Source organism: Aspergillus sydowii (assembly GCF_001890705.1).
Source record: "Aspergillus sydowii CBS 593.65 unplaced genomic scaffold ASPSYscaffold_24, whole genome shotgun sequence".
Taxonomy (NCBI): Eukaryota; Fungi; Ascomycota; class Eurotiomycetes; order Eurotiales; family Aspergillaceae; genus Aspergillus; species Aspergillus sydowii.
Genome location: NW_024467882.1, coordinates 29,956 through 56,738, shown reverse-complemented (window position 1 = coordinate 56,738; position 26,783 = coordinate 29,956). Strand labels below are relative to the sequence as shown.

Below are 26,783 nucleotides of genomic sequence, written 5' to 3'. Positions count from 1 at the left end.
GCGGAGAAAGATGGCCCTTGACATCATTACTGTGAATCAGCTGGGGGCATGTGATGTAGGCGCTTCTTACTTAAGGAGCTTCATTCGACAACCAAGGTCATCCTCAAAATGCTTCAGTTGCCCTTTACTATATTCAAATATTGATCCGAATCATCGATATCACTGATCACTGATATCAACCATGTCTCAGCGCAAGCCCAGTACAGTTGAGGCAATCCGCGAGGCGCGGGGAGAAGGGTATGATCGCCTAGACCGACCCGGGACAAGGTAGCAAAAGGACAATCTTGCCTAACATTGGATGCCTAGGCTTCTCCAAAGCCCGATCAGCTCAGAAGTGCAGAAGAACAAGGCGCAGAGTATGTTCTCGGCAACCAAAGAGCCAGAAGCTCCCGAAGATCCTCTGGGAGAGCCGTACCAGAAGCTCCGCGACAGCCCAGCCCCTGCCCCAACAGCGTGCGTATCTTACTATCCGAGGTTTGAAGGTGAGATCAGATATTAACCGGTGATAGCGCCCATCCGAACCGGCGGTTGAGCGAGGCAAGCAGGCGGATGTTCGCGCGAAAAATGCACGAGATGGGCGAGGAGCCAGAGGAAGTGCTTCTCCTTTGACAGGAAATGCCGGAAACAGCTTAAAAGTTGGCAATCGTAACAAGTATTTAGCTCACTGCTTTGGGATATTAAGTAGGAATGCAATTGGCTTCAGTAGGGATGGCTGGTGGGACCGTTGCTGTGGTATAGTCTTTTCTGCCACACAGATGATATTTTTTTTTTATCTATGTATTCTACTATCATTGACAGATAATAGCCTCACTGAGAGGTTACGGCCAGACTAGCTTCTCAATATCGTTATCCTGTGTGGCCATATCTTCACTATCCATCTCTTCATTGCGCTCTCTATACCTGCCACCTCTTCCCCATCTCTTCCTTGAAGCTCTCAACATCCATCTCCCTGCGTATGACCGCATCGCTCATTGGCCTTACTGGCTCGGCACCCTGGAGAGGCTGGAGCTGAACTTGCAAGTCCGGTGCAAGGAACAGAACCGCACGGAGTCTCCGCCCCCAGGACTCCGTCTCACCCGATGCCTCGCCGCCGAGATCCTCCCACTACCAAGGATCACTGCGCACCAGCCCGTCAAAACCACAGTCGCGTCACCAGGGACAGGCAACCACCCTCCAGACCCAGCCGGGTCCTCAGGTTCGAGGCCAGACATCCTATCCGGAAATATGATTGAAAGTGTCCGGTAATCCGTATATGCACCGTATCCATTCTCACTCTCCGGAGCCGCAGTAACGGGGTTATAATCGCAGAGCCTGAAATCCATATTCAGCATCTTGTGAGCGGCCGAGATTTCTGTTCCAGCAAGCTTGCCTAACGACTCTACAAAGTCAACTTGAAAAGACTGCATGAGCTCTCATTAAACACAGCTATGGAAGGCCTACTTATACCTTTACATCCTCACGCTAAGAACAAGCGAGCTTCGCTTGTGTGGCACTGTATGGAATACTTTGTTTACTGTGAAATCGGTGAATGTCGACCTGCCACTTTGAAATTGATGTGGCAGGTGAAGAACCGCCCATTCACCAGGGCCGTCAATGTCGACATAGGTGGGAGATAATTATAGGCGACAGAGAAGGTTTATATAGGGGATAGAGAGAACCTGTCTCTCCTCTCGCTCTATTCCTCCTCACTTCTTTCTATGTTTTGGACGAGTAGAATATAATATCTCCCTCTAATTTTATGTGATGCTGATCTGACTTGCTGGCAAACAGCCCTATAAAAATGCGTATAACAGTCCGGCTGCGATTGGCCAGGGCGCCAGCTTTGATAGAATTAGGACGCAACTCGCTGCCCACGCGTGAAGCTGGGAGAAGCCATGGAACCCGCTACTGAACGAGCGCCTGCAACAAAACCAGATCAAAACCCATATCGGAATCCGAGCTGGGTACCGTGTCTGTAGAGCCTGTTAATATCAGGCTTGCAGAGAAAGGCACCCTGATTCCCAGCCCTGAAAAATAGGTACACCGGAGTACGTCGGCCGGCTCTGAAACACAGCATTAACGTTTGATACGGGTTCTCCAATATATAAATATATATATATATATATACATATAGGATAGTCCCATGGAATTCGGGCCCCAGCTGTTGCTGTCCGGTTTGCAGGAATTGTTCCTCTTTTTCCGCCCTTTGACTTCGGATTCGTTAAAGCCTTCCACCCTTCAAGCAAGTCTTTCGAATAAAGTGCTTCGTCATGAACTTGATATTATGTTCCAGGGCGTTGATCTGTGATAGCTTTCAAGGAGTGACGCCAGTAACCGAACCTAAGAGTAAACCATGCAAGGACGTGACTTTTGGTGGCGGACGAAGGATACCTCCATGCTGATCAAGGACGCATCCGAACTCAAAGACAGGGGATCGGAAGAGGAGGACCTTTGCATAACTGCGAACCCGCATCAAGTTATGGCTCGTCACAAAATAGACTCCGATAAGCACGGTTTGGTCCCGCCCCAAGGCATTAGAAGAGTTTTTGACTTTTTGGCTGGATGATCATCAACGGAGAAGGGAGTGTACCGGTAACTAATGAGGTTACGCAGCCCCTGAGAACCGTACTTATGCAATTCAAGGCAGAACGTGAGTGGCACTAACCCGTGGCTGAATTGAGGTGTTGACCACGAAGAACCGGTGTTTTGGAAAACCTTAGCCTTATTATGATGCTCGCCTTTCTACCCCTCGTACATTAAGTGGCTTACAGGAGCAGGAATGGCGTCCAGTTAGCGCCATGGAGGCGCGAGGAGGCCGGGGTGGCTTATACTTGAATACGATATTCTGTTACCAATGTACTCAACAGACTTCATGATTGGCAGTCAGTGGACGCAGAGGCAATAGCCCACCACTTGTGATTTATTATGTAACAAGGAGTATTTACTAAATTACTACACACAGTACCCTCTCATCTATGCCACTTCGGCTTCAATGATCATCTCGTATTGCTGAGGGTCGGGCCAGAAGTTGACAACCTTGAAGCCAGCTTCGGTCAGCAACCTCTGCCATGTCCCCTGCGTTCGCTCTGCAGCTGACAACAACGACATCATCTCAACGTCCATTGTCGTTTGGCTAATACTCGCTCCCGTAGGAGGCAGAACAATGTCATAAACAAAGAGCTTGGAGTAGCCCTTGACCATGGCGTCTCTCGTGTTGGCAAGCAGCTGCTTGGCCTTGTCATCAGGCCAGTCATGTAGGACCGCATGCATGAAGTAGGCTCGACTCCCTGGACTCCACGTCAGTATGGTTATATGCCTTCTCTAGCATGATACCTTACCTTTGACTGGCTGAGGAAGCCAAAAGTCATGAACCATAGCAGTTATCTTGTCATCCACCTGCGCCTTTGCGATTATTTCCGGCAGATCCTGCAAAACGAGAGCTCCCGCAGGAAGGTCCGGGTGCTTCGCCAGGACATGGGAAATGTCGATTCCGGTGTTGCCTCCGACATCAACAACAAAAGGAGATCCGTTGTCCAGTGTGGCCCCGTCCAGCAACTTAGAAGTATCATATACCTTAGTCCACGGCGTCTTCCATGCGGTCCAGGCCTCCATGTGTCCAGTGAAAGCTTCATAGTGGGTGGGACTCTGCTGCAGTCGCCCGAAAAAGTTGAGGTTATCTGGGTCAGTGTCGGTGTAGTTGTTCGATATGAAGTCCGTGGGTTCTTTGTATGATGTCTTTGCTAGGTAGCCTGGCAGGTTGTGGCCAGCCGCAAGGTATTGATACGACCTGTTTAGAGGCCACTGTAAGTACAGACGATGAGCTGGGGATGGTGCATCTTACGCTGCCTGAAGCGAGGCGCGAACCTTGGTACTCTCATCGCCGATGGCGTACGAGAAGGGAGTCGGCTTGAACCTGTCCTCTGCGGTCTCTTCAACCACGTAAAAGGCTGCCAGCAAGCGGAAGAAACGGCCTGTTGGACCTCCATGAATATAGATGAATGCTACTATCGCGGGAAAGCTACTTACGCAGCAGGTTCGTTTCAATAGTGGGAGATGTAAGCTGGACCAGTTCGTCGATGGACTTTTCGCCGCCCCCTGCAGCAGTCCAGGACTTCCAAAGGCCCAGATCGATGCAGGTCTGCAGCGCCGCGAAAACCACAGGGTGCTCGAAACAGAACCCCCACGCACGCTCATAGGGAGTCTCGACTCTCGCTAACAGTCGACGTGCAGCAGCGCGAACCTGCAGACGCTCGACTTCATTGTCGCTGAACAATTCGGGGTTGACTGCATCAAGAGCAGAAATTATTCCCTGGGTGTGAGTGGGCTCATCAAGAGAGGGGGGAATTTCTTCAGTCAGAGTGGAAATGCCGTTCTTGGAGGGTTCGGCTCGCTGGCCGATAAAGATATCCTGGGCTTCAGTGGACATGGTGCTGTTTCAGATTCCGTCTTCTGGGCACTCTTGGGGTGTGATGTTTCGGAGGAGAAGCGTCTGCTGCTGCGGGCTGCCATATTTATGCCTGCATTGGCTGTTGAACTAGCAGGGACCGGTTCTCCAAACAGGATCATGAATCAACCCACTTCCTGACCGAGAAAGGGGCAATCCCCTTCTCAGTGGCGTTCAGTTTCCTTCCCAAGTCTGAGGAGAGTTTGGACACGGGCCACCAGGCGATCGGCGCATCTCTGCCGTGTCTGGGGCGATGTGTCCAATGCTGGGCCAGACCAGGGACTAAATTCCGGCCAGGGCACAGCTGCAAATGGACTGTCGACGCCGCCACAGAGTCTAACGCAGACTCCCTAACGGCAGCGCATTGACAGGCCTGCACAGGAGCTCCACCTGTCACTGTTGACAGGATTAGTGCCGCTGAGGGCGCCTCGCGGACGGCCGGACCGACGCTGGAGTGGAGCTCAACGTTGCTCGCTTGGCCAGTGGTGCTCGAGCCCGGAGAGCCGGTTATCTCCTTTGTTGATTGATCGTTTCCCATGATGATGATCGGAGTGGACGCCGTGGACAGGTCAAGTGTCAGCCAGATGTGGCCCAGCTGTACCCAAGGACGACCGTCTTGCATTTTCAATTAAGAACTCGAATCCCCTGCCAGGTCAATGCACCTGAAGTAAAGGCCGTCTGACTTTGAAAGTTGCGGCCACTCCCGTGGGTCTTTTTACAGGTTTGCCTCATATCCTTCCGGCATTTTGCAGGTCTCGCTGCTCTCCTCAACATGGGCTACTACGGCGGCCTGGGCCCCATGACCAACGGGGTCCATTGGGCAGAGACCGTCATCATTGGTATCTTCGTTGGACTCAGACTCTATACACGACAGCACATATTGAATGCTGTTGGTATTGATGACTACCTGTGTTGTCTGGCACTGGTGAGTAGAACGACGACCGGCCAATGTGGAATCTGACGTGCCCTAGGTCCTCCATATCCTTTACACTATCTTCGTCAGTATTGCAAGCCACTATGGGCTGGGTCGATTAGCCGCGGACGTCGGGGATATGACCGTATACTTCGAGGCCGTCAAGTATGAATTGTTCAGTCAGGTTGCAGGCATCATGGTCATCGGGGTCGGCAAGCTGGCCGTTGGCACATTCCTGCTCCGAATCATACGCAACAAGGTCCAGATCGCGTTCATCCATATCTGCCTTGTGATCACCGTGATCATCACATTGTTCGCCAGCATTACCGTCGTGGTGCAGTGCTCGCCGGTCGAGAAGAGCTGGAACCCAACCGTCCCAGGACATTGTTGGATCAATTTCTCCAACGTTGGATACACTGTCGGATGTGAGTTGGGATCACTGTTTCCCAGCTTCGGCCTTGGACGCTGACTTGGTTACTTACTTGGCTGCACAGCATGGTTTGTCGCCATGGACTTCTCGTTCGCAATCCTCCCGTGGTTCGTGGTCTGGGATCTCAACATGAAGCAGAAGGAGAAGATCACCGTGGCCTGCGGTCTCAGTCTTGGAATATTGTATGGCAAGATCCACGAAGTCCCAAAGAACCAGCTATCTGATATGTACACTCCAGCGCCGGTGTTTGCGGTATTGTCCGCACTGTGGCCCTCTCCGGCCTGAATGCCTCTGAGTATATTTGTACGTCTCAGTGCGGTTCCCTCACCCTCCAGAAGCTGACAGTCCCCAGATGATACGGTCCCAATGCTCATCTGGTCCGCTACCGAGAGCTGCGCCACCATCATGTGTTCATCGATCCCCGTCCTGCGGCCTCTATACACGCGCCTCCGGTACGGAAAGGACGGCAAGGGAAGTTCCACTGGAGACTCGAGCTACAAGCTTCCGATGTATGCTAAAGGCCGCCATTATGGAAGACTCTCGAAATCCGGTATGGACGACTCCTTGACCGCAGCGACTGAAACCGTTTACCCAAAGACTGTTATCAGCCCCGGGACCAACAACGGAAGCAACGAGGATATCCTTCGTGGCGCTGCTGGTATCGAGAGGACCGATGAGATTTCAGTCAGCTATGAGCAATACACACGCAAGGCGTAAATCTCTGGCGGTGGTGATACGGACTCATCGGCGAGTATGGATTTGTCTACACTTTACATGTTATTCTACTGTTCGGCTCTATTTGTATTGGTGGGATTTGATACCTCAGTTCGTCGCGTTATGCAACAATGTATTCGGGAATGTACGTTATATACTACTATATTTAATTCTGTTCTACTCGTCAGGGCACAATACCCTGAATTTAAAAGTTCATTTTGACGAAATCTCCACTTGATAATTGTAAGGCGAATTGTACTTGCTTGGTTGCAACGAGCCAACTATCACTAAACCAACCCTCATACAGCCAGTCTGCTTGATGGCATAGGCGAGCTGGATGTCCCTGGCCCCGTTCCCCTGTCTATACAATAGCGGTACTCCTCGCTGAAGCTGCAGTCGGTAGAGTTGTTGCTCGTTCCTTTAAGTGACGGGTTCCACTGCAGCAGGTCGGCCACAGAGACTCCCCAGAAGGCGTGAACGACTTGGCAACCGCTGACACCCGGCAAGTTGAATTGCAAATCTCTACCGTCGAAGATTGTTGCGCAGTCTTTGACGGTGCGGGGCGCGAGTGGCAATTTGTCGGGTTTCAGCATGGGCGTGTAGGTTGCGTCCGGCAGACTGTCCCATGGGATCTTGGAGATCGAAGGGATATAGCCAGGCGCACCGGGGTAGTTCTCCATGTCGCCAACAGGCAAAACGCAGTAGCTGACACCGAGAAGCAGATTGGTGCAGCTGCAAGGTAACTAGTTAGCCACCTGCTGGAAAGGTTACTTCACGGTAGGACATACTTGGTATTCAGGCCGGGATTCAGGATGAGAAAGTCCTCTCGGCTGATAGAAAACTCTTGGACGATGGTATCGCAGGTATCGCCTTTCTTGATCTCGTGGTACCTGCCGCAGGTTCGCGTACTGTTGTCCGCGACGTTGGTCGGCGTAGGGACTGCAGTGCTGGCAGTACAGGGGACCGACGTGGATCCAACGACGCTGGATGGTGCATGGTATTTGTTCCATGGTTCATCCATGCATATCTCGGTGCCGATTGTTCGGTTGAAGTTGTAGCAACCCCCGTCAATCCTAGGGGTATAGGAGCGTAACTGCACAGTCGTGATGTTATGCGCCTTCGCAACGCTCTTGCAAGTGTCGGAAAGACTACAAACAATTATATACCTCAATAGAACATTTAGCGACAACGGGGACAATTCGGAATATGCGGCCCTGTTCGCTTCGGCGGTTTCAAATGGTCTCGGACGATCATCAGATCTGCACGAGCAGAAGCCAATGCCTTCGGCCATCGAAGCGCCGGCCAGGGCCCTGCGTATGGCCCCAGTAACCCCAGCGGCCCTGGTATAGGCCATTCAGAGCTCGTCAGATCGATTCAGATCGGCGGTTCGTGCAGTTGCCGCAGTTACCCTACATCGGGGATGCATCCATCTCGGCTCGACCACAAGGCAGACACGGGAAACCTTCGCAGGCAGGTCAGGTTGGAACAGGCGATGCAACAAGGGCCATTGCCGCGGTCGATGAAATACCCTTTCAGTCATCGACACGAGCCATACTCGCCGCTCGATTGGGCCTGCGTGCAACCAATTGGTAAGTCACGGACCACCACAGCCTGGCTCTGGTGCTTCAGCCGGCAACGTACAGCAACGCATTATCGGATACTACGAGGCTTTCAAACACGACACATCCTGGCAGGGGATAGGGCCAAGCAGACTCCTATTGATAGTCTGACTCATGTCGATTGTACGTCTGTAGCTTCAATATGGAAAGCCGATATGTAATGTGGGGGAACAATGAGCTAGGGAAGTTAGGGTTGTAACATAAATATATAGTTCCGTAGTCCATGTGAAATATACAGTTCCAGTGGGACAACGTCATGGTGCATGCTTAGTCCTATTTGAATAACTTAAGTAGTCCACCAACCCCTGTTTCACACCTCTCACTTCTACCTTTCACTTCTACCTTTCACTTCTACCTTTCACTGCAATGTCTGACAGCTACAGTGACAGCGTCCACAGAGGCTGGCAGCAGGTCCGCCACTACAAGGACCACCTGGGCCATCCGGTCGTCCTCGAACAAAACGTCGACCCTGGCCATGAACCGGCACCTTCGCATTTGGCCCCCATCCAAGTCTACAGTCTAGTGCCCCTGGAGCCTGATCATGAAAAGGTCCGCGATTATCTCCTGGGCAGCTTCTGGAATGACGAGGTTATGCCTTTGTTCGAGATATACTCCTACTGCCCCCCGGATGCATTTGCCTGCATCGACCACAACCGGCGTGAGATTGCTTTTCGCAAACAGCAGCACCGGTCGGGTGTTGAAAATGCCCCCGGACTGATCCCCCAGTTCTTCAGGCACTGTTGGGACAATGAACCTCCCATTGGGCGCTGTGTCCTTTTACGTTCCCATTGCTACCGCCTAGATTATGATGATGATAAAGCCTCTGCAGGAGGCCCCGATGCGCTTAATTTCACACGTACCTTTTCCAGCACGCGCAGCGATGTCGATGATAGACAAATTCCATCCTATCCCCCAGATGGATGCTTCTTGGAGCGGTTCGAGCTGTCGACCGAGCGCATCACATTACGGGAATATGTCGAACAGTTGGTTGTTCTTGATATGTTCCTTAATTCCAACCCGCGTGGAAAGCTGTATTTTGGGATGGATATCGACGAAGTCAACCCCCCAGATTCAACTCCGCCATCCGAGGAGCAGATCCGGGACCAGCTATCTCAGCAAACTGCAGTTGGCGGATTCACTCTTGATTCATCAGTCCAAGTTGCCCAAGACAGTGACATTGTGACAGTGGCGAACACGCCCAAGGGAGCTGACCCTGACTTGCAGTATCTAATCTGCGTGCCTTTTCTTAGCCACCTTGATTCAGCCACTGCGACTCCTCTACTAGAAAACACAGCACGCCTGTTCGGCTCTGCCCTCCAGTTCCATCTACCTGTGCCACAGACTGTGAATCTCATATTCTCTATCCCAGAGTCACATTCCAACCCTTGGTCGGGCATCCGCGCTGCTCATGATGCTGTCATCACCTCCCAACCTGTCGCATTTACTCCCGGCGCACTGCACAACTTCCCCGCAGACGATAATGAACCAGCTGCGTTGCATCGGGTTACTCCCCAGAATGAACTTGACTCGATTGCGGACGCTAAACATGCGGCCCGCGACCCCTGTGGCGTCTTTGCTGTTGTATTGGATAGGGCCAACTTTATAAGCGACGCTGGGGTATATTTTTACATTGCCGATTTTGGTGACGATGGGATTTCGGAAGAGAATCTTTCTGATGATACTACGATACGCCGCTGTGTTGGGATGGCCGAGGCAGCAAGGCGGTTGGCGATGTTGGCCATTGAAGAGGCGTCCACAAGCTGAACCGCCATTCTATGGTTGATCATCCTGGGAGATATAAAGACACGAGGTAGTTTATATTGAATACTGGTCCTGAGATATCCTCTATACTGTCCCCGGTAAGGCAATGTGAATGTTCCATTTGCAACACTGTCTCGATGGTGAAGCAACTGCGGTTATATTGAGGCATATACAGCAGAAATACAGCAGTACCTCTCGCAGATGTTTCTGCTACACGCTCCAGAGCAACCCAATGAGTATGCGCTTTGGGTGTCTTGGTTGGCCATGATGGTTGCTACAGCTGCACTGATATGCACTAGGATAGCTCGATGTGACAAGTTATTTCACACTGACTGGCTCTCGGCTCAGCCTTTTCCTCCTTGTTGACTGCCGGTGCTCAGCGCCATCATATACGAGGTTCCCTTCGTGAACCCTTGCGATATCCCACAGCGTATGATCCATGGCCTTTTTGCCAACTCCCAAATGCTGAACTTTCCACCCCTCTGTTAGCAGTGAGTCGGCAATCATGCGACGATGGCATCGCCACCACAGCGTCTCACTGCACATGATAGCTACATATCCCTCACTGGAACTATGCAGCTCCTCTGCCAGGTGTCGTAGTTCAGTTAGACCCTCTTTAAATGACGGTGTGCTCATATACCCTGCATAATTCCGGAACGCTGCAACGCGTATCGTTTTGTGCTGTGCAAGGTTTGGCTGTTTGGCATTGCGACGGCCGCCTAGTAATTCACCAAACCAGACGTATTCAATACCTGCACTTTGTAACTCCGCCGATTCTTGAAGGGTGTCGCGGTTGAACTGGGGATTTTTGAATGATTTCGGAATGGACCGGACGTCGACAAGCTTGGTGATATTTGCTGCTTGAAGGAGTTGGATCAGTTCTTCGAGCGTGCGTGTTCCATGGCCCACTGTAAAAACTGGAGGATGGGATAACGTTTTTGATCTTGTATTCCGCGTCTAGACATCAAAAGTCAGGTCAATTTCAACCTTAGCATCATTCTTTCTTACCATAGTGCCGTAGGGTTGTGGTCTAAAAGCTTTGTTGTCTGTTTAAATGGACTGAATGTGGATGATATAACAGTGATGTAAGTAGGGCTGTGACAGGATCATGCAACAACAGAACCAAACTATATTCGTCCAACTGATTATTACATTAGATAAAATTTGATAATACAGAACTTTTACTGATGCTCAAGGTTTACTTCACCATAAGCAGCTTCTTGATCTCCGCTATTGCCAAGCCAGGGTTCAGGTGCTTTGGACAAGTCCGGGTGCAGTTCATAATTGTATGGCATCGATAGACACTCATACTGTTGTCGATCGCGCGCAGTCGCTCATCTGTCTTTTCGTCTCGCGAATCCACCAGCCATCGGTATGTCTGTAGGAGCAGTGCTGGCCCGAGATACTCCTGGCTATTCCACCAATACGATGGACATCCGGCAGAGCAGCAAAAGCACAGGATGCACTCGTACAGTCCGTCTAGTTTCTGTCGCTCGTCCGGGCTCTGGCGAATCTCGGTCCCCTAACAAACGAGTAAGAACCTGGCATCAGCTTGGTCAATCATGGAAGGTATAGCAGACTCACATCCGAAGGCAGGCTCTCCCTTTGCAGATACGGCTTGATCGACTTGTATTGCTTGTAGCTGAACGTAAGATCCGGAACCAGGTCCTTCACGACGTACATATGGGGCAGTGGGTAGATGCGCAACTCGCGAGCATCCCGGGGAATAGGGCCTGCATTGCAGCTCAGCATTACATTTCTTCGAATGATCCTCCGACCGGGGCATACTCGTGCAGGCCAAGGTGTTGACGCCATCAATACTCATGGCACAGCTGCCACAAACCCCTTCTCTGCAGCTCCGGCGAAACGTCAAGGTAGGGTCAATCTGATTCTTTATATGTATGAGTGCGTCCAGTACCATTGGACCAATTTTACTAAGATCCAGTTCGTACGTCTGCATCCACGGCCTCTTTGCAGGAGTGTCTGGATTCCAGCGATAGACCTGCAATTTCTTTAATGAGGACGGGCCTTGATTCAGTGTCGCGACGCTTCGAAACGCCGACCCTGTTCTCGATAGTAGAAGTGCTGTAGGTCGATACACAGGCTTCGACGCTGCGACGCCGCGCTGGATACATCGAGTGGCCGCAGACATGATGCAATTCGGGGGGAATAAAAAAAAGAAAGAAAAAAAAAGGAAAATGCAGTCATTCACTTTGTTTAATATTGTCGGTAATTTACACATCTTGCATCGATTCAGTCTGGCCCATTATAAGGTTTGTTTCCTCGTATTAACCATGGTAGATAAACGCAAAACGAATTGCAATGTCAATAGGGGATGATCGCAGAAGGCATTCGACTGTTTGTGCTGATTGCCCAGTAGATAAGATATATTTGATATTCGTCCACAGGTAGCAACGGGATACAGCCATACTGAACGGCATACTCTACGAGTAAGGCGGAGGCTCACTATCGTAAGCCGCCATCTGTATGCACCCCTGATCAGATAGTTCGCCTCTCAGGGCCACACTCGGAGTTCTCTCGTGTGGTGCGCTGCGACTTCTGGATGGTACTGTTGAAGGGCCCTGCCCCGTGCGGTTGGCAGGCCAAATTTCAACACTGAGACGAAGCTTCATCGACTACGAGACGCGACATCAATAACAATGACGATTTTCAAAGGGTACATAGCATACCTCTGCTTTACTGACTTTGTGCAACGAAAATCTGGCATCGACTGCGATTGAGTACGTACGTTCCACAGTACACGATGCGAAACTCGGCGCAACATCTGGAATGGATACGCGATGTAAAATGGTCTTATTGATATCAGACAGCACCTCAAGTCCGGGACGGCAAGTGACAGGTTCGCTGAGGCTTTTCAGATGCAGGAGGTCTGTCGAGGTGGTCCAGGACTTGTGCCGAGCTTTAACCATAATATTTGTCGTACTCTCAAGGCTGATTCTCAACCTCGATAGCGTTGGTGGAAAGAAAGCCTCGTCTTCTAACGGAGCGCCTCGCGCAAACATCTGCAATGGGAGGCGTTGTCCTATTCTGACAATCGTGGAAGGAAGTCTTGCTTCGAGTGACAGCGTAGGGGCCATGTGCCGGAGATGCAAATCAAGCAGCCTCACTGTACTAGTTGTATGGAATGCTCTGTTGCACATCAGAGTCTGGTTCGGAGGGGGTTCAGCAACCGATAGCATGACCGTTCGCTTGAATGAGATGTCCCCTTTAGAGTCCTTGACATCTATTCTGATGGTATATTGGACTCTGGCAACTGCCCCACACATCGTCTCACGCGCTTCGAATGATGGGGGCAGCGTAACCCCCTTGTGCGCGGGCTCGTCAGGGTGTTTAGCGCACTGAGGCTGTTGGGGAAAGTTTAACTCGAAAGGAATGACATATTCACCATTGAACGGGGTATACTGGACAGCATTCGAAAGCGAATTTTGATCGGGAAAAACAGCCTTTGAAGTCTCGAAGAGCTTGGATCTGCGCCGTCAGAAGATGCATCAAGAGACGCTGCCTGAAGACTGTTTATCCTTACGCACCTGATGATTCTCACTTGCTACTACCGGCACGTCATTCCCTAGAATGAACGTAGGGCCCTTCTCAATCAGAGACGTCCGTATCACCCCTGATGCAATGTTATTTTGGAGGCTGGAGAGTTTTATACGTGGTGAGTACCTTCCAGAGTCACTGTGACCTGAGAGACCACAGGCGCTCCGCCCCCAGCTTTCAGATGCACCAGGCCTTTGACGGGCTCCATCGGAGTATATACCTTGCCATTCCGAAGCCCAGTAATGTCTAAGCGGGGGGACATCTTTATGATCGTAAAATGGCTTGCACTTTGTGATGACTGTCAGCCAGGAAGGGAACCCAGATATTTAGTCCGTGTAATTTTCGCCATGCAAGACCATTGATCCCCCGTTATGTGCCCTTTCGTGTAATCGGACTGCCATGACTCTTGGCGGCACACACTCCAGCGCCGTTCAGCAAATCATTCAGTTCCAGACTCGGCTCTTGTTGTCCTTCTAAGCATTAGTTCATATATCCACCGTTGGACGCGCAATCGCAGTCTCTGTGGCTGAAGTCGCGATGTCTACTAGAGCAAAAGGCACCCTCAAAGGACATGCCGTGCTTCTTGGCTACAGTCGCCATTTTAATCCCTCCCACGCTACAATTGGGTGTATATCTAAGTGCCCGATAGGGTTTCCACTTGGCATGACGAGGAAACGTCAAACCGCGACGGCTGGGCGTTATGGTAACCATGATTGAAAGGTGTGATAACCATCAGTGGCTACCATGCTCTCTCATGTTGTTATGACTTCCGGCTTATCGTTACTGCCCAGGACCAGAGTGCTCTTGGCCTGGACCCCCAAGCGCATGCCACTCATGGAGGGAAATTGAGACGAGGCAGTCGACGATATTCATTGGAGGCCAGGGAAACACAGCCTGCAGTATTATGTCCATCTCTTCTTAAATGTAGTGACAAGGCTCGATGATGCCATACGGAGGCGCTATGGTGCCGTTTGGGATCGAATGGCGGACGGAGTGCCAAGACTTCCGCTGAGAGCCCAGTCTTGGCGTCTGTTTATCAAGGCCCTCGCCAGCACGCCATTCCTTGTCCTCGCTCGGCGCGGGATGCCATCGCGGCGGGGTCCGTATTCATAAGGATCTCCTTGCAAGCTGTTGTGGGAGAACTGATCACTCACACCCGGTATAGGCATCGTCTTTTGCTGCGAAAATGGCGGACCTCAAATACAACAACCCGGATAGCCTTAACGGTTCCGCAGAGGAAATCATAATCACCGAGAATGGAGACTGGACTGTTGAGGAGGAGACTCGGGCCAAGCGGAAGTGAGTGTTCCATGTGCTGAGATTCAGCATGCGGGGATTAATAGGTCTATGTCTTTCAGGTTAGATTTTCTGATCATGCCCATCCTCACGCTCGGATTCTTCTGCCTGCGTAAGAGGCCTCCCTCTATACTTCCATAGTGTTAAAACTTAACATGGCATAGAACTTGACCGCGGCAATATGGCCAACGCCATCACCGATCAATTCATGGAGGATGTTGGTATCAACCAAGACCAATTCAACGTTGGTCAGCAAATGCTGTCCCTTGGTATCGTCTTGACTGAGATCCCCTCGAACATGATCCTCTACCGCGTGGGGCCAGGAAAGTGGCTTACTCTGCAGCTGTTTCTCTTCGGGATTGTCAGCACTTTCCAGGCCTTCCAACGCGGCTACGGTGCATTCATTGCAACTCGCCTCCTCCTCGGCATCACCGAGTCTGGTTTTATCCCGGGTGGTCTATGGACTCTCTCCACCTGGTACACTAGGGATGAGACTGCCAAACGTGTCATGGTCTTCTACTTTGGAAACCAGATCGGCCAAGCTTCGGCGAAGTTGCTGGCGTACGGCATACTGCACATGCGCGGTGTTGGCGGGCAGCCTGGCTGGTTCTGGCTCTTCGCGTTAATGGGCGCCTTCACTGTGTTTTCTGGGTTTATTTTTGGCTTTTTCCTGCTCGACTCGTTCAAAAATCCCCACAGCACCTTTCTACCAACAGTATCCTGGTTCACCGATCGGGAGCTGCACATTTTGCAAACCCGCGTCTTACTCGACGATCCAAACAAGGCTAAGAAGAAGCATAAGATTGGTCCTGATGCCTTCAAGCGGGCGGTAAGTGTAGTCTGAAATCTGCCCCTGATCTCTGTCACTGAATGATTTAGTTCATGAACTGGCGCATCTGGGTCCATTTCCTGATCACCCTATGCAACAACGGTCCCCAACGCGCATTTGACACGTACGCTCCGTCTATCGTGAGAAGTTTTGGCTTCGGCAGTCTGGTTAGCAACGCTTTGGCTGCTGTTGGGCTGTTTTTGCAAGTCCCGGTGTCGTTTGCATTCAGTTGGGTGTCAGACCATTAGTGAGTTCACCAAGTATGAGCTGTGGGCTCCAGTTAACCGGTCCGGTCCTACAGCAATCGCCGGGGAGAGACTGTTATGCTAGGCTTCTTTTGCCATCTTGTGGGCTACATCTTCAATCGCACCTTCACTGATGTCTCGCTGCGCGGAGTCCGCTACTTCGGAGTCGTCTGGACACAGACGTTTGGAACATTCTCCCACCCACTGAACATCGCGTGGTTATCGCTCGCATGCGATGATTCAGAGCAGCGTGCGCTCGCTATGGCCGGGTGAGTTGAGCAGCTCTTGCTCTTTCTGCATGAATGCTTTCTATGCTAACTGCCCTCCGCGTCAGCGTCATTATGAATGCCAACATCGCTGGTATCTACGGCGCTCAGATCTTTCGTGCAGACGACAATCCTCTCTACCGCCGCGGTTTCAGTGTCGCCCTCGCGGTTCTCTCGGTTGGCCTTGCTCTCGCAATGATTCGGTTTATTGACACCCTGGTCCAGCGACGCCGCCGGACAGAGGCCGTCGCAGGGGTCCCAAGTACAGGGGAGCAATCCCATTAGCGTGCCCTACCGCACCGTACGACATGTAAATTTCTAATTAAGTCGGTAGCATTGCCTGGGTGGTTGGGGCAGTGTGGAACAGCCTATGAGTGACGTCCGTGGCGCTGGGACACACAGAAGTAGCGGTAGTCGTCAGGATTTGCAAGTATTTAGTAGGGCCGCATAGGGCCGTGGTCTGGCAGGCGTTGTGGATCGGCCTTGTAGAGTCGGAAATCTCCATGCCGTCTCTATAATTAGCAAAAGACTTCTGGATTCATGTATATGTGGCACACTAAGCTCTCTGCCAAGGTGACGGTAAGACACCGTCTCCGCTTGTCTGTCGGAGCGCCATGGATAGACTCGACGCTATCCTACGCGGCGTTTGACTTGATTATCAGGTCGTAGTGCGTAGTTTCAATCGGCAATTGCAGCTTCATGGAAAATTCCGTGATAGAAGGCAATGCACTTCGAATTTTGAGAAGTCACGGACCGACGGTAGCAGCTCTTGGTGCGTTGACTGCAAAAGAGACTGGAATCAGGAAATACACGTTTCAGGTTCGCTGGGTGAGACAGAGACCCAAAACGCAGCCAGCCAGCGCCAGTGAAACAGTTCGTGGTGGATCGACAGAATCTGAGCTGTGGGTCTGATCGAGGGTCTACCGGTATACCGTAGCACATCATCGGTGAGAGCCTCGCTGCTCGAGGCCGTGTTTCAAGCCGCAGGGCTGTTGCTCTCTTGTTCATCTCTCTCGTTTTTTCTGCTGCTTAATTACTACACATGTTATCTTCTCCCTTTGACAGTCAGGTCGTGCGCGTTTTGTTGGCCGCGTTTGTATATACGTGCAGATGCAGCGCTCAACATTTCTCATTCTCTCGCTTTTGAGCGCCTGTGCCTTCTGCTGGCCCTACGACGAATCGCTCGTGGATTATAACCTCAACGAGAACAAAACTGCCGACAGTCCAATCGACTATTGGGGGGAATGGCCGGACCACAAGTACCACCCGTCGCCAGACAACTGGCGCCTGCCCACATATACAATCTTTCTAGATCGCATATCCAACGGTGATCCTCTGAATGATAATATCAACGGCACAGATTTCGAGCAAGTCCTCCACTCTAATCAGATGCGACACGGTGGTGACCTGGAGGGCTTACTAGACACGTTGGATTATATACAGGGGATGGGCTTTAAGGTGCAGTGAATACACCGCAAGTACATACAATAACTAATCCGGGCAGGTCATCTACTTCGCAGGCACATATTTAATGAACCTACCATGGGCGTACGACGGATACTCGCCGGTTGACACAACCCTGCTTGACATGCACCATGGCACACTGGACGACTGGCGGCGGATAATCACGGAAATCCACGACAGAGGCATGTATGTCGTCGTGGACAATACTCTTTCAACGTATGCTATACCCGATGTCATCCATTTACAGCTTTCAGAGCTAACTTGGACAGACTGAGCAACCTCATCGGATTCAAGGGCTACTTGAACGCTTCGGCCGATTTCCGCCCGCAGGAATACGAAGTCCAATGGATCACTGATAGACAATATGTCGATTTCAGCTTCGGCAACGATTACAATGAATCATGCAACTATCCCCGATTCTGGGAGGAGGAAGGTTTTCCGCTGACAGACCAGGGTGTCGAGCAACTGAATGGCTGCTACAACAGCGACTTTGACCAGTACGGAGAATTAGAAGCATTTGGAAACTTCCCTGACTGGCAACGCCAGCTTACCAAGTTTGCATCGGTGCAGGACCGCCTGCGTGAATGGCATAAGCCGGTTCGTGATGTGCTCACCCGGCACTCCTGCATTCAGATTGCCAGTCTCGATATCGACGGCTTCCGGTTTGATAAGAGTGTCCAGGCAACCCTTGAGCCTCTGAGCGAGATGTTAGCAGTCTACCGAGAGTGCGCAAAGAAGTACGGCAAGCACAATTTCTTCCTCCCCGGCGAAATCACGTCTGGCGATACCTTTGGCAGTCTCTATCTCGGCCGCGGGCGTCAGCCGAACCAACGGCCAGACTCTGCAAGCGAGGGCGTCAAGTTGAAAAATACTTCGGATTCGCATTTTCTCAGAGACGATGGCTTGCAGGCGTTGGATTCCTCTGCCTTTCACTACACGATATACCGGTCTATGACGCGGTTCCTGGGGATGGATGGTAACCTCGTCGCTGGACACGACCTACCTACTGACTTTATTGAGGCGTGGAACGAGATGCTCAGGACGAATGACTTCATAAATGCGTTCACTGGGGAGTTGGATCCACGGCATATGTACGGGGTTTCCAACCAGGATAACTTCCGCTGGCCCGCCGTGGAGAATGGCACAGAAAGGTACCTGTTGGGTCTGTATATTGTCTCGCTGGAGCTGCCAGGGATCCCTCTCATCCTGTGGGGTGAGGAGCAGGCAATGTACGTGTTTGATGCCACTGCAGATAACTACATGTTCGGCCGGCAGCCCATGACGTCCCAGACGGCCTGGTGGACAAATGGCTGCTTCAATCTCAACACAGAAAAGTTCTATGACTTCCCAGTGGAAAAGGGCCGAGTTGGCTGCAACGATATCAGTATCACGTATGACCAGCGGAATCCAGCCCATCCCCTTCGAAACATCATGAAGCGAATGTTCGAGATCCGCGGCCACTATCCAGTAGCCCAGGATGGCCTGTATCTGCGAACCATCTCACAGCTGACAGAGGACATCTACCTCCCTGGTTCATCCGACACTCCTACTGTCACCGGTCTGTGGTCGGTGTTGCGAGGCTATTTCCCCGGAGCCCAAAAGGAGGCCAGCCAGGGGAATGAGACGATGTGGCTTGTGTATCAGAATGGAAACAAGACAAAAACATACGGTGGCGACTGCAGCGACAGGAAGAAGTCTTTGTTGACCCCGTTCAAATCAGGCACAAAGCTGAAGAATGTGTTCTATCCATACGACGACGTCACCGTGGAGGATGGTCCGGACAAGGAGTACGGATGCGTCAAAGAAATGAAGATGCTTCCATGGGAGTATCGAGCGTATGTCAAGGCCAGCGACTTTATCGAGCCAGGCCCTACCGTCACCGAATTTCTCCCTGGACATGATTCTCGAATCTTCTCCAGTGCAGACGACGCGGGTGAAAGCATTCCCATCCAGCTGGGATATTCCAAGCAGATGACCTGCGATAGCATCACCAAGGCAATCGTCCTGGACTCAAGGACAGAGAAAGGTGTCAACGCCACGTTGGACACATCCAGTGTCAAGTGCACCAAGGTCGATGCCCGGACGACAAGTAGCAAATATGTAGGAGAAATCCCGACAGTGTGGACTTGGTCTGCAACGCTGAACAATGTCCACCATGGAATCCATCAGCTCACCGTCACAAACGTCTCCACGTCTGCTGGTTCCACGAATTCGACCGACAAGTTCCTGCTGCGCGTTGGTACTCACGATAACCCGCTGGTAACCACGTTTGCCAACTACTCGTCCAACCTGGTGCACGGATCTGGCGACAGTTACTACGTCCAGCATAAGGCTGCAGGGGCTGACCAGTTCCGGTACACGGCGGACTTTGGTCGAACCTGGTCCAAGTGGGAGACTTACGAGGGAGGCAACACAACTGTCGATACGGAGGACACGAAGGGCCAGTGGACGGGGACGCATATCCGCGTGCAGTACTTTTCCAGATTGACCGGCAGTAGTAGTTATATCCAGGAGGGTGACTACGGCTGGGAGAACAATGCAGCTCGCCGATTCCCTCACCTGTATTTCAACGGTCCGTATAACCAGTATGGATACGATGGTGGGTTGGATAACGAGGTGGCCTACGACACGAAGACAGCTCGCTGGCTGTACGACTTTGTCTACGAATGGCCGGCCGTAGGGCAGCTGAATGTCTGGGGGAAGGACCATAACGGTGCTCCTGATACCACAGAGGTCTTGGGCGATGTTGGCAATACCTCTTTCGTGCAGAAGCTGCCTCCATCCTATCTCTCGTCGAATGTCATCAATATCACCAGGCTGCCTCCGTTTCCGCATCTCGGATGGACCATCTCCCTCAACGATGCCAATCTCAACTACAGGCTGATCCCTGTTGGATCTGCATGGGCTCAGCTCGCTCTTTTTATCCTTCTCTGGGTCGTTCCCATTCTGATGGGTGTAGCTGGCGTCTTTATCTTCATCCGCAGCTTCTACCGAGTCCAGCTCAACAAAGACGGTAACACCACGATGAGTGATAAGGCGCCACTGGTGTTCTACCGTCGACTGAGGGAGAAGATTGGTGCCAGTTCCTCTCAGATCAACCTGGCAGAAAACGCCATCTCAGCCGACACGGCTGCGGCTGGAGCGGCCTCGCAACGACGCACGGTATTGATCGCCACTATGGAGTACGACATCTCGGACTGGAAGATAAAAGTGAAGATCGGTGGTCTGGGAGTGATGGCTCAGCTCATGTCACAGAATCTGAAGCACCAGAATCTGATCTGGGTGGTTCCCTGCGTTGGGGATATTGAATACCCTCAGGACACGCCAACAGAACCCTTTGTGGTGAACGTCCTGGATACGCCCTACTTGATAAACGTGCAGTACCATGTTGTGGATAACATCACCTACGTCCTACTTGATGCCCCTGTCTTCAGGAACCAAACCAAGGCAGAGCCATATCCTCCACGTATGGATGACCTTGACAGTGCAATCTACTATTCAGCTTGGAACCAGTGTATTGCAGAGGCCATCAGACGCTCGCCCTCGATTGACCTGTACCATATCAACGATTTCCACGGCTGCCTGGCTCCTCTTTATCTGCTGCCTGAGCGAACTATCCCGGTCTGCCTGTCATTACACAACGCCGAATTCCAAGGCCTCTGGGCCCTGAGGACCCAGCAGGAGAAACAGGAAGTCTGTTCTGTCTTCAATCTTCCGGTCGAAACAGCAACCAAGTACTGTCAATTTGGCAACGTCTTCAACCTTCTCCACGCCGGTGCCAGCTATCTGCGATGGCACCAACGCGGCTTTGGGGCAGTGGGTGTCTCTGACAAGTATGGACAGCGTTCATGGGCCCGATATCCAATTTTCTGGAGTTTGGGCAAGATTGGAAGCCTTCCAAACCCAGATCCTTCTGACACAGCGGCCGTGGACAGCAACTCAGACGTAGAAGTCGCAGTTCAATCTCATGACGAATCTGTCCATGACAAGGTGCAGGCTCAACGATGGGCTGGTCTGAATGAGGATCCGAACGCAGACTTGCTGGTCTTTGTCGGGCGCTGGTCAAAACAGAAGGGTGTCGATTTAATTGCAGACGTGATACCGGCAGTTTTGTCTTCGAGGCCTCAAGTACAATTAATCTGTATTGGTCCTATTATTGATCTTTATGGTAAACTCGCTGCTATAAAACTTCAACGAATCATGGAAATGTTTCCTGGGCGTGTTTTCTCTAAGCCAGAGTTCACCGTGCTTCCCCCATACATATTTTCCGGAGCTGACTTTGCCCTGATCCCCTCGCGAGACGAACCATTCGGATTGATAGCAGTTGAATTCGGGCGCAAGGGCGCACTCGGAATCGGGTCTCGCATTGGAGGACTAGGCCAGATGCCTGGCTGGTGGTATACTGTCGAGTCGGACTCGGTGCGTCATCTCACGCATCAGCTTAGGACCGCTATCAAATCGGCGCTGGACTCTCCCCAGAGCACCAGGGCAGAGATGCGTGCAAACTCAGCCAAGCAGCGCTTCCCTGTCCTCGACTGGGTTCAGAAGCTGGAGACACTACAGCGCACATCGATCCAAATCCACCACGCGAAAAACCAGGATACGGTAGCAGGGCCACGACCAGAGTCCCATGGTGACTGGGACATGCAGGGCCTGAGGCAATCCTCAATGCTACGCCCCATGTCCCTCCAACCAGGCGCAGAAGGCTTGCGTACGCCGCCGACGAGGTCGCCAATGCCCTCTCTTCTGGATCTACAGGCAGCCGAAGCCCAAGCAATGCAGGCAGCGGAAGTCCAAGAAACGCAAGGAGTCCAAGGCAACAGGAACAGCAGTATGCTAGGGCGTAAACTATCGCTTGGTCAACGGACTGGACCAGGACAAGGCCGGAGGCGACTCCGTAAGAAGTCCCTGACCAGCAGCCAGATCTTCGAACAGCGGTTCGGCGGTGATGCCACTGACGCTGAGGAAGATGCTGCTGCGCCGGCACAGGAGAACTATATCTCTCATGAGGAGGCCATGGCAGCAGTTACTACGTCTCTCAGGCCCCCCGGTCAGACAACGCCGGACGACGCCAGCATAGCAAGCATTGACTCGCCCCGAAGGACACTGGACCGTGGGAGCAACCCCGTCTTTGGGCGACAAAACGTATCTACTCTGTCCTTGCCCTCTGTTGTCGCGGACCATGACCAGCCGGTGTTTGAGCTGCAAAAAGTCGACCCAACGTTTACTGACAGCATGGGCCACTTCACTCGACGCTTCGAGCAGCTCCTCGGCAATCTGAACAACAAGAACTCGAGTACGGATTACTGCATTGAAGTATATCTCATGAAGAGCGAGCGCAAGTTCTTCGACATGTACACCGATGCACAGCTTAAGAAACAACCAAAGGAGCGTCCTCTACCTAGCCCAGGTCTGGATCATGCCTACAACCCTGTATCGCAGGGCGCTGAAGAGCAAGACGCGGGTGATACAGATGACATCGATCAATGGCTCGCCCGGCTCGGATACAAGAGGCCCATGGCAATCCAGAGATTCATGCGATGGCGCATCGGGAACTGGCCTGTGTACGCCCTCTTCCTGGGTCTCGGCCAGATCATTGCGACCAACTCGTCCCAGATGACTCTGTTGGTTGGCCAGGTGGGCGAAGCTGCTGTCAAGCTGTACGTTATAGCCACGATCTACTGCCTCTCGTCTATTGCTTGGTGGTTTGTCTTTTACCGTTTCCCGTCGGTGGTGGTCCTGAGCGTTCCATGGTTCATATACTCTCTGGCGTTCGTCGTCCTGGGTGTATCACCGTTTGGCGCTTCAACTGTGGGCCGTGCATGGGCACAGAATATTGCAGCAGGCGTCTATTCTGCGGCATCTTCCAGCGGTTCCCTGTTCTTTGCGCTCAACTTCGGCGACCAGGGGGCAGTCCCCGTGAAGGACTGGGTGTTCCGCGCCAGTCTGATCCAGGGGCTCTCCCAGCTTTACACTGTCGCTCTGTGGTTCTGGAGCTCCAGGGTTTCGAAAGTGGAAGTTGGTGGCGTTTCGACAGCTGCGCTGAGTTCATGGAGACTCACGGCCGTTGTAATGCCCATCGCCTTCGTCTGCTTTGCTATCGGCGCGCTTCTTGCTCTGGGCCTGCCTAAATACTACCGTCAAGCCCCCGGAAAGATCCTTTTTTTCTACACTTCTCTCCTCCGCCGGCGCATTGTTCTTTGGTTCTTTTTTATGGTGATCATCCAGAACTGGTTTCTCGCCGCCGCAGTTGGACGCAACTGGACTTTCCTCTGGTCCTCCCAACATGCGAAGACATGGCAAGTCGCAGTCCTCGTCGTGGTATTCTTCGTTGTCCTCTGGGTTGTCTTAATGCTTCTGTTCCGGTTCCTGGCCAAGGAGCACAGCTGGATCCTGCCCGTCTTTGGCCTCAGCGTCGGGGCTCCTCGCTGGGCGCAGACCTGGTGGGGGACATCCAATATCGGCCATTATCTCCCATGGGCTGGCGGTCTTACATCGGGGGCTATCGCATCGCGATGTCTCTGGTTATGGCTTGGACTCCTTGACGAAATCCAGCAAGTCGGACTCGGAATGATTCTTTTGCAGACCCTGACAAGAGTTCACGTCTGCTTCGTTCTCATTGCCGCGCAGGCCCTTGGATCCATTGCAACAATCTGTGCTCGTGGATTTGCGCCCAATAACCTGGGACCAGCAGGCATCTCTCCGAATGTTGGCACTTCAGTGGATAAGGTAGGCAATGCATGGTTCTGGATTTCGCTCTTCTTCCAGCTCCTAGCTAGGTCAGTATAGCCCCTTTCCTGCGGTTCTGTAACTATACTAACTGTTTCCAGCTTTGGCTTCCTTCTCTTCTATCGTCGCGAACAGTTGAATCGGCCTTAGGCGTGGTGACCTTTTCTCTAATAATTTTCATCATCTGTATCATACTCAATAGATAGCGTTGGCTTAGTATTGGTTGCACCAAAATATACATGGTTTTTTAGAGTCAATGCCAGCTCCCTTGTCGAATACCGGTAAGCCTCCCTATACCTCCAGCACAGTTTATATCAATCACAGCGTGTTTTTTTCGCCTCGGTTGATTGTGCCTCCGCAGGGACCTAAGGTAGACAGGGAGAAAGACGCGCCCAGGATTCGTGTGTTCCTCGTGTTCTGCTGGCGACTTTGGGATATCCAGCTGCAACGCGCCCATAGTCTTCAACATTTCCCCTTGCGAGTTTATTATACCAGCCCGCTGTAACCTGATAGACGATTGTATTACCGAGAGGGTCTTTAGGGCATCGGCCAAACCAATTGAATTAGTCTAATGTTCTCTACACTCATCGGACTGGATTGCTGGCCAATGCACATATACCCAGCACGATTAAACCCGGCAGCAGCCAAGCTCGTTGACGAACTGCTCAAGTTCGAGCAGACACTTAGTGCGTCCAGTGGTCTGGTTTCCTCGGTCAAGTCTTGTTAAATAGGAGATAAATCTACCGTAGACTTCGCCCATGCGGAATTCAATCTGTCCCCGTTGCACGAGCTCTCGCCAGAACCATGCCTGAATCCCAGCCAACGCCGACAATGGCACATCAACCAGGCGGTTGGTCACGTCGACTTGCTTTTTAACGATATGTTTCAGCGGTCGCCATTCGGCAATCTCAGCGAGGACCATCCCCAGCGAGTAGTGGTCCATGTACATCGCGTATGAAACGGAAGGTTCCCCCAGTGCCTGCGGATGCCGATAGATATCGAGCAAGGGGTCTTCTGAGGCCTGGTCGCTGATTTCCACCGAATAATCAGCACGAGAAAATGTGAATCCAGCCAAGTATGGCCGAGTCGGCGAGTCCGTTATGTTTGAAGATGTGCCATCGCTGAAGAATAGGATGTTCTCCGAGCGAACATTCTTATGCAACCAGCCAGCTGTGTGTACAGTCAAAAGAGACTTGCAAATTTCCAGGGCCATTCTTAATCGCGTCGTGAGGCTTGGAAGCTTCGATTTGGAATCGCGCATCAGGTCTTGCAGTGAGCGTGGCGGGCATGAGGCGTCGGAGCCGGCTGGATACTCGTAGATGAAGGTGAACTCGTCCTGGTCCTCAATAAATCCGAGGCATCTTAGTGTCAGAAAGCTCGAGCTTTTGGGTAGTGATAGCAGCTTTGCGAGATTCTCAGCTCGTAATCGCAGCTTTGGTTTCAACCGTGCTGGGACCACTTTGGCCTCGCAGATGACAGCCTTCCCATCATATTCCCCGACAAATGGTGCAGTCATGTGGGAACTACTAGCAGGCCGCTTTAGAAGTGACCGGTTCATCGGCTGAATGGGATCTTCATTTAACGATTGATGGGGCTGCTGGACTGTGCTTTCTCCTGGCAGCTGTTCACGAACGACCTTCAATCCGACTGCAGATTCAAGAATCTCGAATGACGGCAGTCCAACGGTGTCTTTCCGCGAGAGACTAGCTTGAAGGCCTTTCAGTGCATTAATATCATGGCTCATGTCTACCACGGCCGTCAGCGTCTGGCCGACCTGCTGCGACAGATCCCTCAGCTGAATCGGCTCGAGCAGGTGCCAAAGGGCGTCCACAATCTCTCTCACGTCTTGAACGAGAATTTGAAAGCGCGTCTTGTCAATCGCTGCCCACCGCAGCTGCTTCGACAGTCCTTGACTCTGCAAAAGTCTGGCGCGTGCCAGAATCTCCCTCCGCCGCTTCTCCGACACTGCCCCAGCCAGTATGCTCAGTTCTTTTTTGTTTCCATCTGTCGCAGTGACGGTCTCGCCTGGTTGGACATCCAGCGAGTAGCGCTCTTTGAGCTTGGAGGAATCAAGTCTGTCGCTCAGCTGGACCATGAGCTCCTCTGCCAGGGCCTTGTTGAGCTGAGGGAGCACTCTGGTGGCCTGTGCTGTCAGGCCCACGGCATCAGCCCATTTGACAAACCGGTATTCCTCAACATTGAGCATGGTCCGAAGGAAAGATGCATCTCGTCCGAAATTCTGCGCATTTGAGAGCAGCACGAAGCCCTCGACGCAGCCGCCGAACAGTTCAAATGACAACGACACCGCCGACAGCGCGAGCCCAGCGGCCTCCATTATGAATATGGAGCTTGATCAGCGTTAGAAAATCTTGTTTCTCCCTGCTTATCTACTTCCTTGCCCCTCTTGAGTCTGGGGTCATGTTGATGCGCTGGCTGTATCCAGCGCCAATCGTTCAGCTCGCCTGGAGATGCCCTTTTCGTACACGAGGCTCTGATGGTCCACTGGATCTGACAGATCGAAGATCCAGTCCCGTCA

At 52.1% G+C, this 26,783-nt stretch overlaps 12 protein-coding genes across 12 annotated transcripts; 5 read left to right on the top strand and 7 right to left on the bottom strand.

Moving 5' to 3' along the window:
- The first annotated feature begins 113 nt into the window (after window positions 1-113).
- Window positions 114-861, top strand: ASPSYDRAFT_138079 (uncharacterized protein). Its single transcript, XM_040840818.1, has 3 exons — window positions 114-237; window positions 307-453; window positions 510-861. The coding sequence occupies exons 1-3, from the start codon at window positions 182-184 to the stop codon at window positions 607-609; spliced, it is 303 nt and encodes a 100-aa protein (XP_040695890.1). The 5' UTR covers window positions 114-181; the 3' UTR covers window positions 610-861.
- Window positions 660-1,385, bottom strand: ASPSYDRAFT_1170564 (2OG-Fe(II) oxygenase family protein). The gene has a single exon (XM_040840245.1). The coding sequence runs from the start codon at window positions 1,329-1,331 to the stop codon at window positions 978-980; it is 354 nt and encodes a 117-aa protein (XP_040695889.1). The 5' UTR covers window positions 1,332-1,385; the 3' UTR covers window positions 660-977.
- A 1,451-nt stretch (window positions 1,386-2,836) lies between these two features.
- Window positions 2,837-4,637, bottom strand: ASPSYDRAFT_52494 (uncharacterized protein). The gene is made up of 4 exons (XM_040848497.1): window positions 4,006-4,637; window positions 3,821-3,950; window positions 3,318-3,766; window positions 2,837-3,266 (listed from the first exon to the last, which is right to left on the bottom strand). Exons 1-4 carry the CDS (start codon window positions 4,403-4,405, stop codon window positions 2,953-2,955), a joined length of 1,293 nt encoding a protein of 430 aa, XP_040695888.1. The 5' UTR covers window positions 4,406-4,637; the 3' UTR covers window positions 2,837-2,952.
- Window positions 4,542-5,045, bottom strand: ASPSYDRAFT_95918 (uncharacterized protein; the record flags this gene model as incomplete). Its single annotated transcript, XM_040853190.1, has 1 exon — window positions 4,542-5,045. The coding sequence occupies one exon, from the start codon at window positions 5,043-5,045 to the stop codon at window positions 4,542-4,544; it is 504 nt and encodes a 167-aa protein (XP_040695887.1).
- ASPSYDRAFT_74004 (uncharacterized protein) lies at window positions 4,937-6,735 on the top strand. The gene is made up of 5 exons (XM_040850754.1): window positions 4,937-5,348; window positions 5,395-5,761; window positions 5,831-5,948; window positions 6,005-6,069; window positions 6,119-6,735. The coding sequence occupies exons 1-5, from the start codon at window positions 5,196-5,198 to the stop codon at window positions 6,481-6,483; spliced, it is 1,068 nt and encodes a 355-aa protein (XP_040695886.1). The 5' UTR covers window positions 4,937-5,195; the 3' UTR covers window positions 6,484-6,735.
- Window positions 6,736-7,158: 423 nt separating this feature from the next.
- On the top strand, window positions 7,159-9,863 carry ASPSYDRAFT_63007 (uncharacterized protein; the record flags this gene model as incomplete). The annotated part of the gene is made up of 2 exons (XM_040850203.1): window positions 7,159-7,171; window positions 8,500-9,863. 2 exons carry the CDS (start codon window positions 7,159-7,161, stop codon window positions 9,861-9,863), a joined length of 1,377 nt encoding a protein of 458 aa, XP_040695885.1.
- Window positions 9,864-10,020: 157 nt separating this feature from the next.
- ASPSYDRAFT_718059 (DUF488 domain-containing protein) lies at window positions 10,021-11,145 on the bottom strand. Its single transcript, XM_040850601.1, has 2 exons — window positions 10,869-11,145; window positions 10,021-10,817 (listed from the first exon to the last, which is right to left on the bottom strand). The coding sequence occupies exons 1-2, from the start codon at window positions 10,869-10,871 to the stop codon at window positions 10,179-10,181; spliced, it is 642 nt and encodes a 213-aa protein (XP_040695884.1). The 5' UTR covers window positions 10,872-11,145; the 3' UTR covers window positions 10,021-10,178.
- On the bottom strand, window positions 11,059-12,012 carry ASPSYDRAFT_63006 (uncharacterized protein; the record flags this gene model as incomplete). Its single annotated transcript, XM_040850202.1, has 3 exons — window positions 11,059-11,382; window positions 11,445-11,593; window positions 11,649-12,012. 3 exons carry the CDS (start codon window positions 12,010-12,012, stop codon window positions 11,059-11,061), a joined length of 837 nt encoding a protein of 278 aa, XP_040695883.1.
- Window positions 12,013-12,304: 292 nt separating this feature from the next.
- On the bottom strand, window positions 12,305-13,680 carry ASPSYDRAFT_95913 (uncharacterized protein; the record flags this gene model as incomplete). Its single annotated transcript, XM_040853189.1, has 4 exons — window positions 12,305-12,496; window positions 12,551-13,342; window positions 13,409-13,494; window positions 13,545-13,680. The coding sequence occupies 4 exons, from the start codon at window positions 13,678-13,680 to the stop codon at window positions 12,305-12,307; spliced, it is 1,206 nt and encodes a 401-aa protein (XP_040695882.1).
- A 924-nt stretch (window positions 13,681-14,604) lies between these two features.
- ASPSYDRAFT_165157 (uncharacterized protein) lies at window positions 14,605-16,339 on the top strand (the record flags this gene model as incomplete). The annotated part of the gene is made up of 6 exons (XM_040843329.1): window positions 14,605-14,717; window positions 14,777-14,826; window positions 14,879-15,543; window positions 15,594-15,790; window positions 15,845-16,057; window positions 16,123-16,339. 6 exons carry the CDS (start codon window positions 14,605-14,607, stop codon window positions 16,337-16,339), a joined length of 1,455 nt encoding a protein of 484 aa, XP_040695881.1.
- Window positions 16,340-17,164: 825 nt separating this feature from the next.
- On the top strand, window positions 17,165-24,397 carry ASPSYDRAFT_165173 (uncharacterized protein; the record flags this gene model as incomplete). Its single annotated transcript, XM_040843330.1, has 4 exons — window positions 17,165-17,512; window positions 17,559-17,734; window positions 17,773-24,297; window positions 24,349-24,397. The coding sequence occupies 4 exons, from the start codon at window positions 17,165-17,167 to the stop codon at window positions 24,395-24,397; spliced, it is 7,098 nt and encodes a 2,365-aa protein (XP_040695880.1).
- A 194-nt stretch (window positions 24,398-24,591) lies between these two features.
- On the bottom strand, window positions 24,592-26,712 carry ASPSYDRAFT_717740 (prion-inhibition and propagation domain-containing protein). The gene has a single exon (XM_040850599.1). It carries the CDS (start codon window positions 26,580-26,582, stop codon window positions 24,876-24,878), a length of 1,707 nt encoding a protein of 568 aa, XP_040695879.1. The 5' UTR covers window positions 26,583-26,712; the 3' UTR covers window positions 24,592-24,875.
- Between the last annotated feature and the right edge of the window lie 71 nt (window positions 26,713-26,783).

What these genes read in the sequence shown, in the direction of transcription:
- ASPSYDRAFT_138079 (XM_040840818.1), top strand. Translation starts at nt 182, where the DNA reads ATGTCTCAGCGCAAGCCCAGTACAGTTGAGGCAATCCGCGAGGCGCGG. An exon ending in CGCGAGGCGCGGGGAGAAGG is followed by an intron (nt 238 to 306) that starts GTATGATCGCCT and finishes TTGGATGCCTAG; the next exon opens with GCTTCTCCAAAGCCCGATCA. An exon ending in CCAGCCCCTGCCCCAACAGC is followed by an intron (nt 454 to 509) that starts GTGCGTATCTTA and finishes AACCGGTGATAG; the next exon opens with CGCCCATCCGAACCGGCGGT.
- ASPSYDRAFT_1170564 (XM_040840245.1), bottom strand. Translation starts at nt 1,331, where the DNA reads ATGCTGAATATGGATTTCAGGCTCTGCGATTATAACCCCGTTACTGCG.
- ASPSYDRAFT_52494 (XM_040848497.1), bottom strand. Translation starts at nt 4,405, where the DNA reads ATGTCCACTGAAGCCCAGGATATCTTTATCGGCCAGCGAGCCGAACCC. An exon ending in CGCGCCTCGCTTCAGGCAGC is followed by an intron (nt 3,767 to 3,820) that starts GTAAGATGCACC and finishes GCCTCTAAACAG; the next exon opens with GTCGTATCAATACCTTGCGG. An exon ending in GCTTCCTCAGCCAGTCAAAG is followed by an intron (nt 3,267 to 3,317) that starts GTAAGGTATCAT and finishes CGTGGAGTCCAG; the next exon opens with GGAGTCGAGCCTACTTCATG.
- ASPSYDRAFT_74004 (XM_040850754.1), top strand. Translation starts at nt 5,196, where the DNA reads ATGGGCTACTACGGCGGCCTGGGCCCCATGACCAACGGGGTCCATTGG. An exon ending in ACCTGTGTTGTCTGGCACTG is followed by an intron (nt 5,349 to 5,394) that starts GTGAGTAGAACG and finishes GACGTGCCCTAG; the next exon opens with GTCCTCCATATCCTTTACAC. An exon ending in GAATGCCTCTGAGTATATTT is followed by an intron (nt 6,070 to 6,118) that starts GTACGTCTCAGT and finishes GACAGTCCCCAG; the next exon opens with ATGATACGGTCCCAATGCTC.
- ASPSYDRAFT_717740 (XM_040850599.1), bottom strand. Translation starts at nt 26,582, where the DNA reads ATGGAGGCCGCTGGGCTCGCGCTGTCGGCGGTGTCGTTGTCATTTGAA.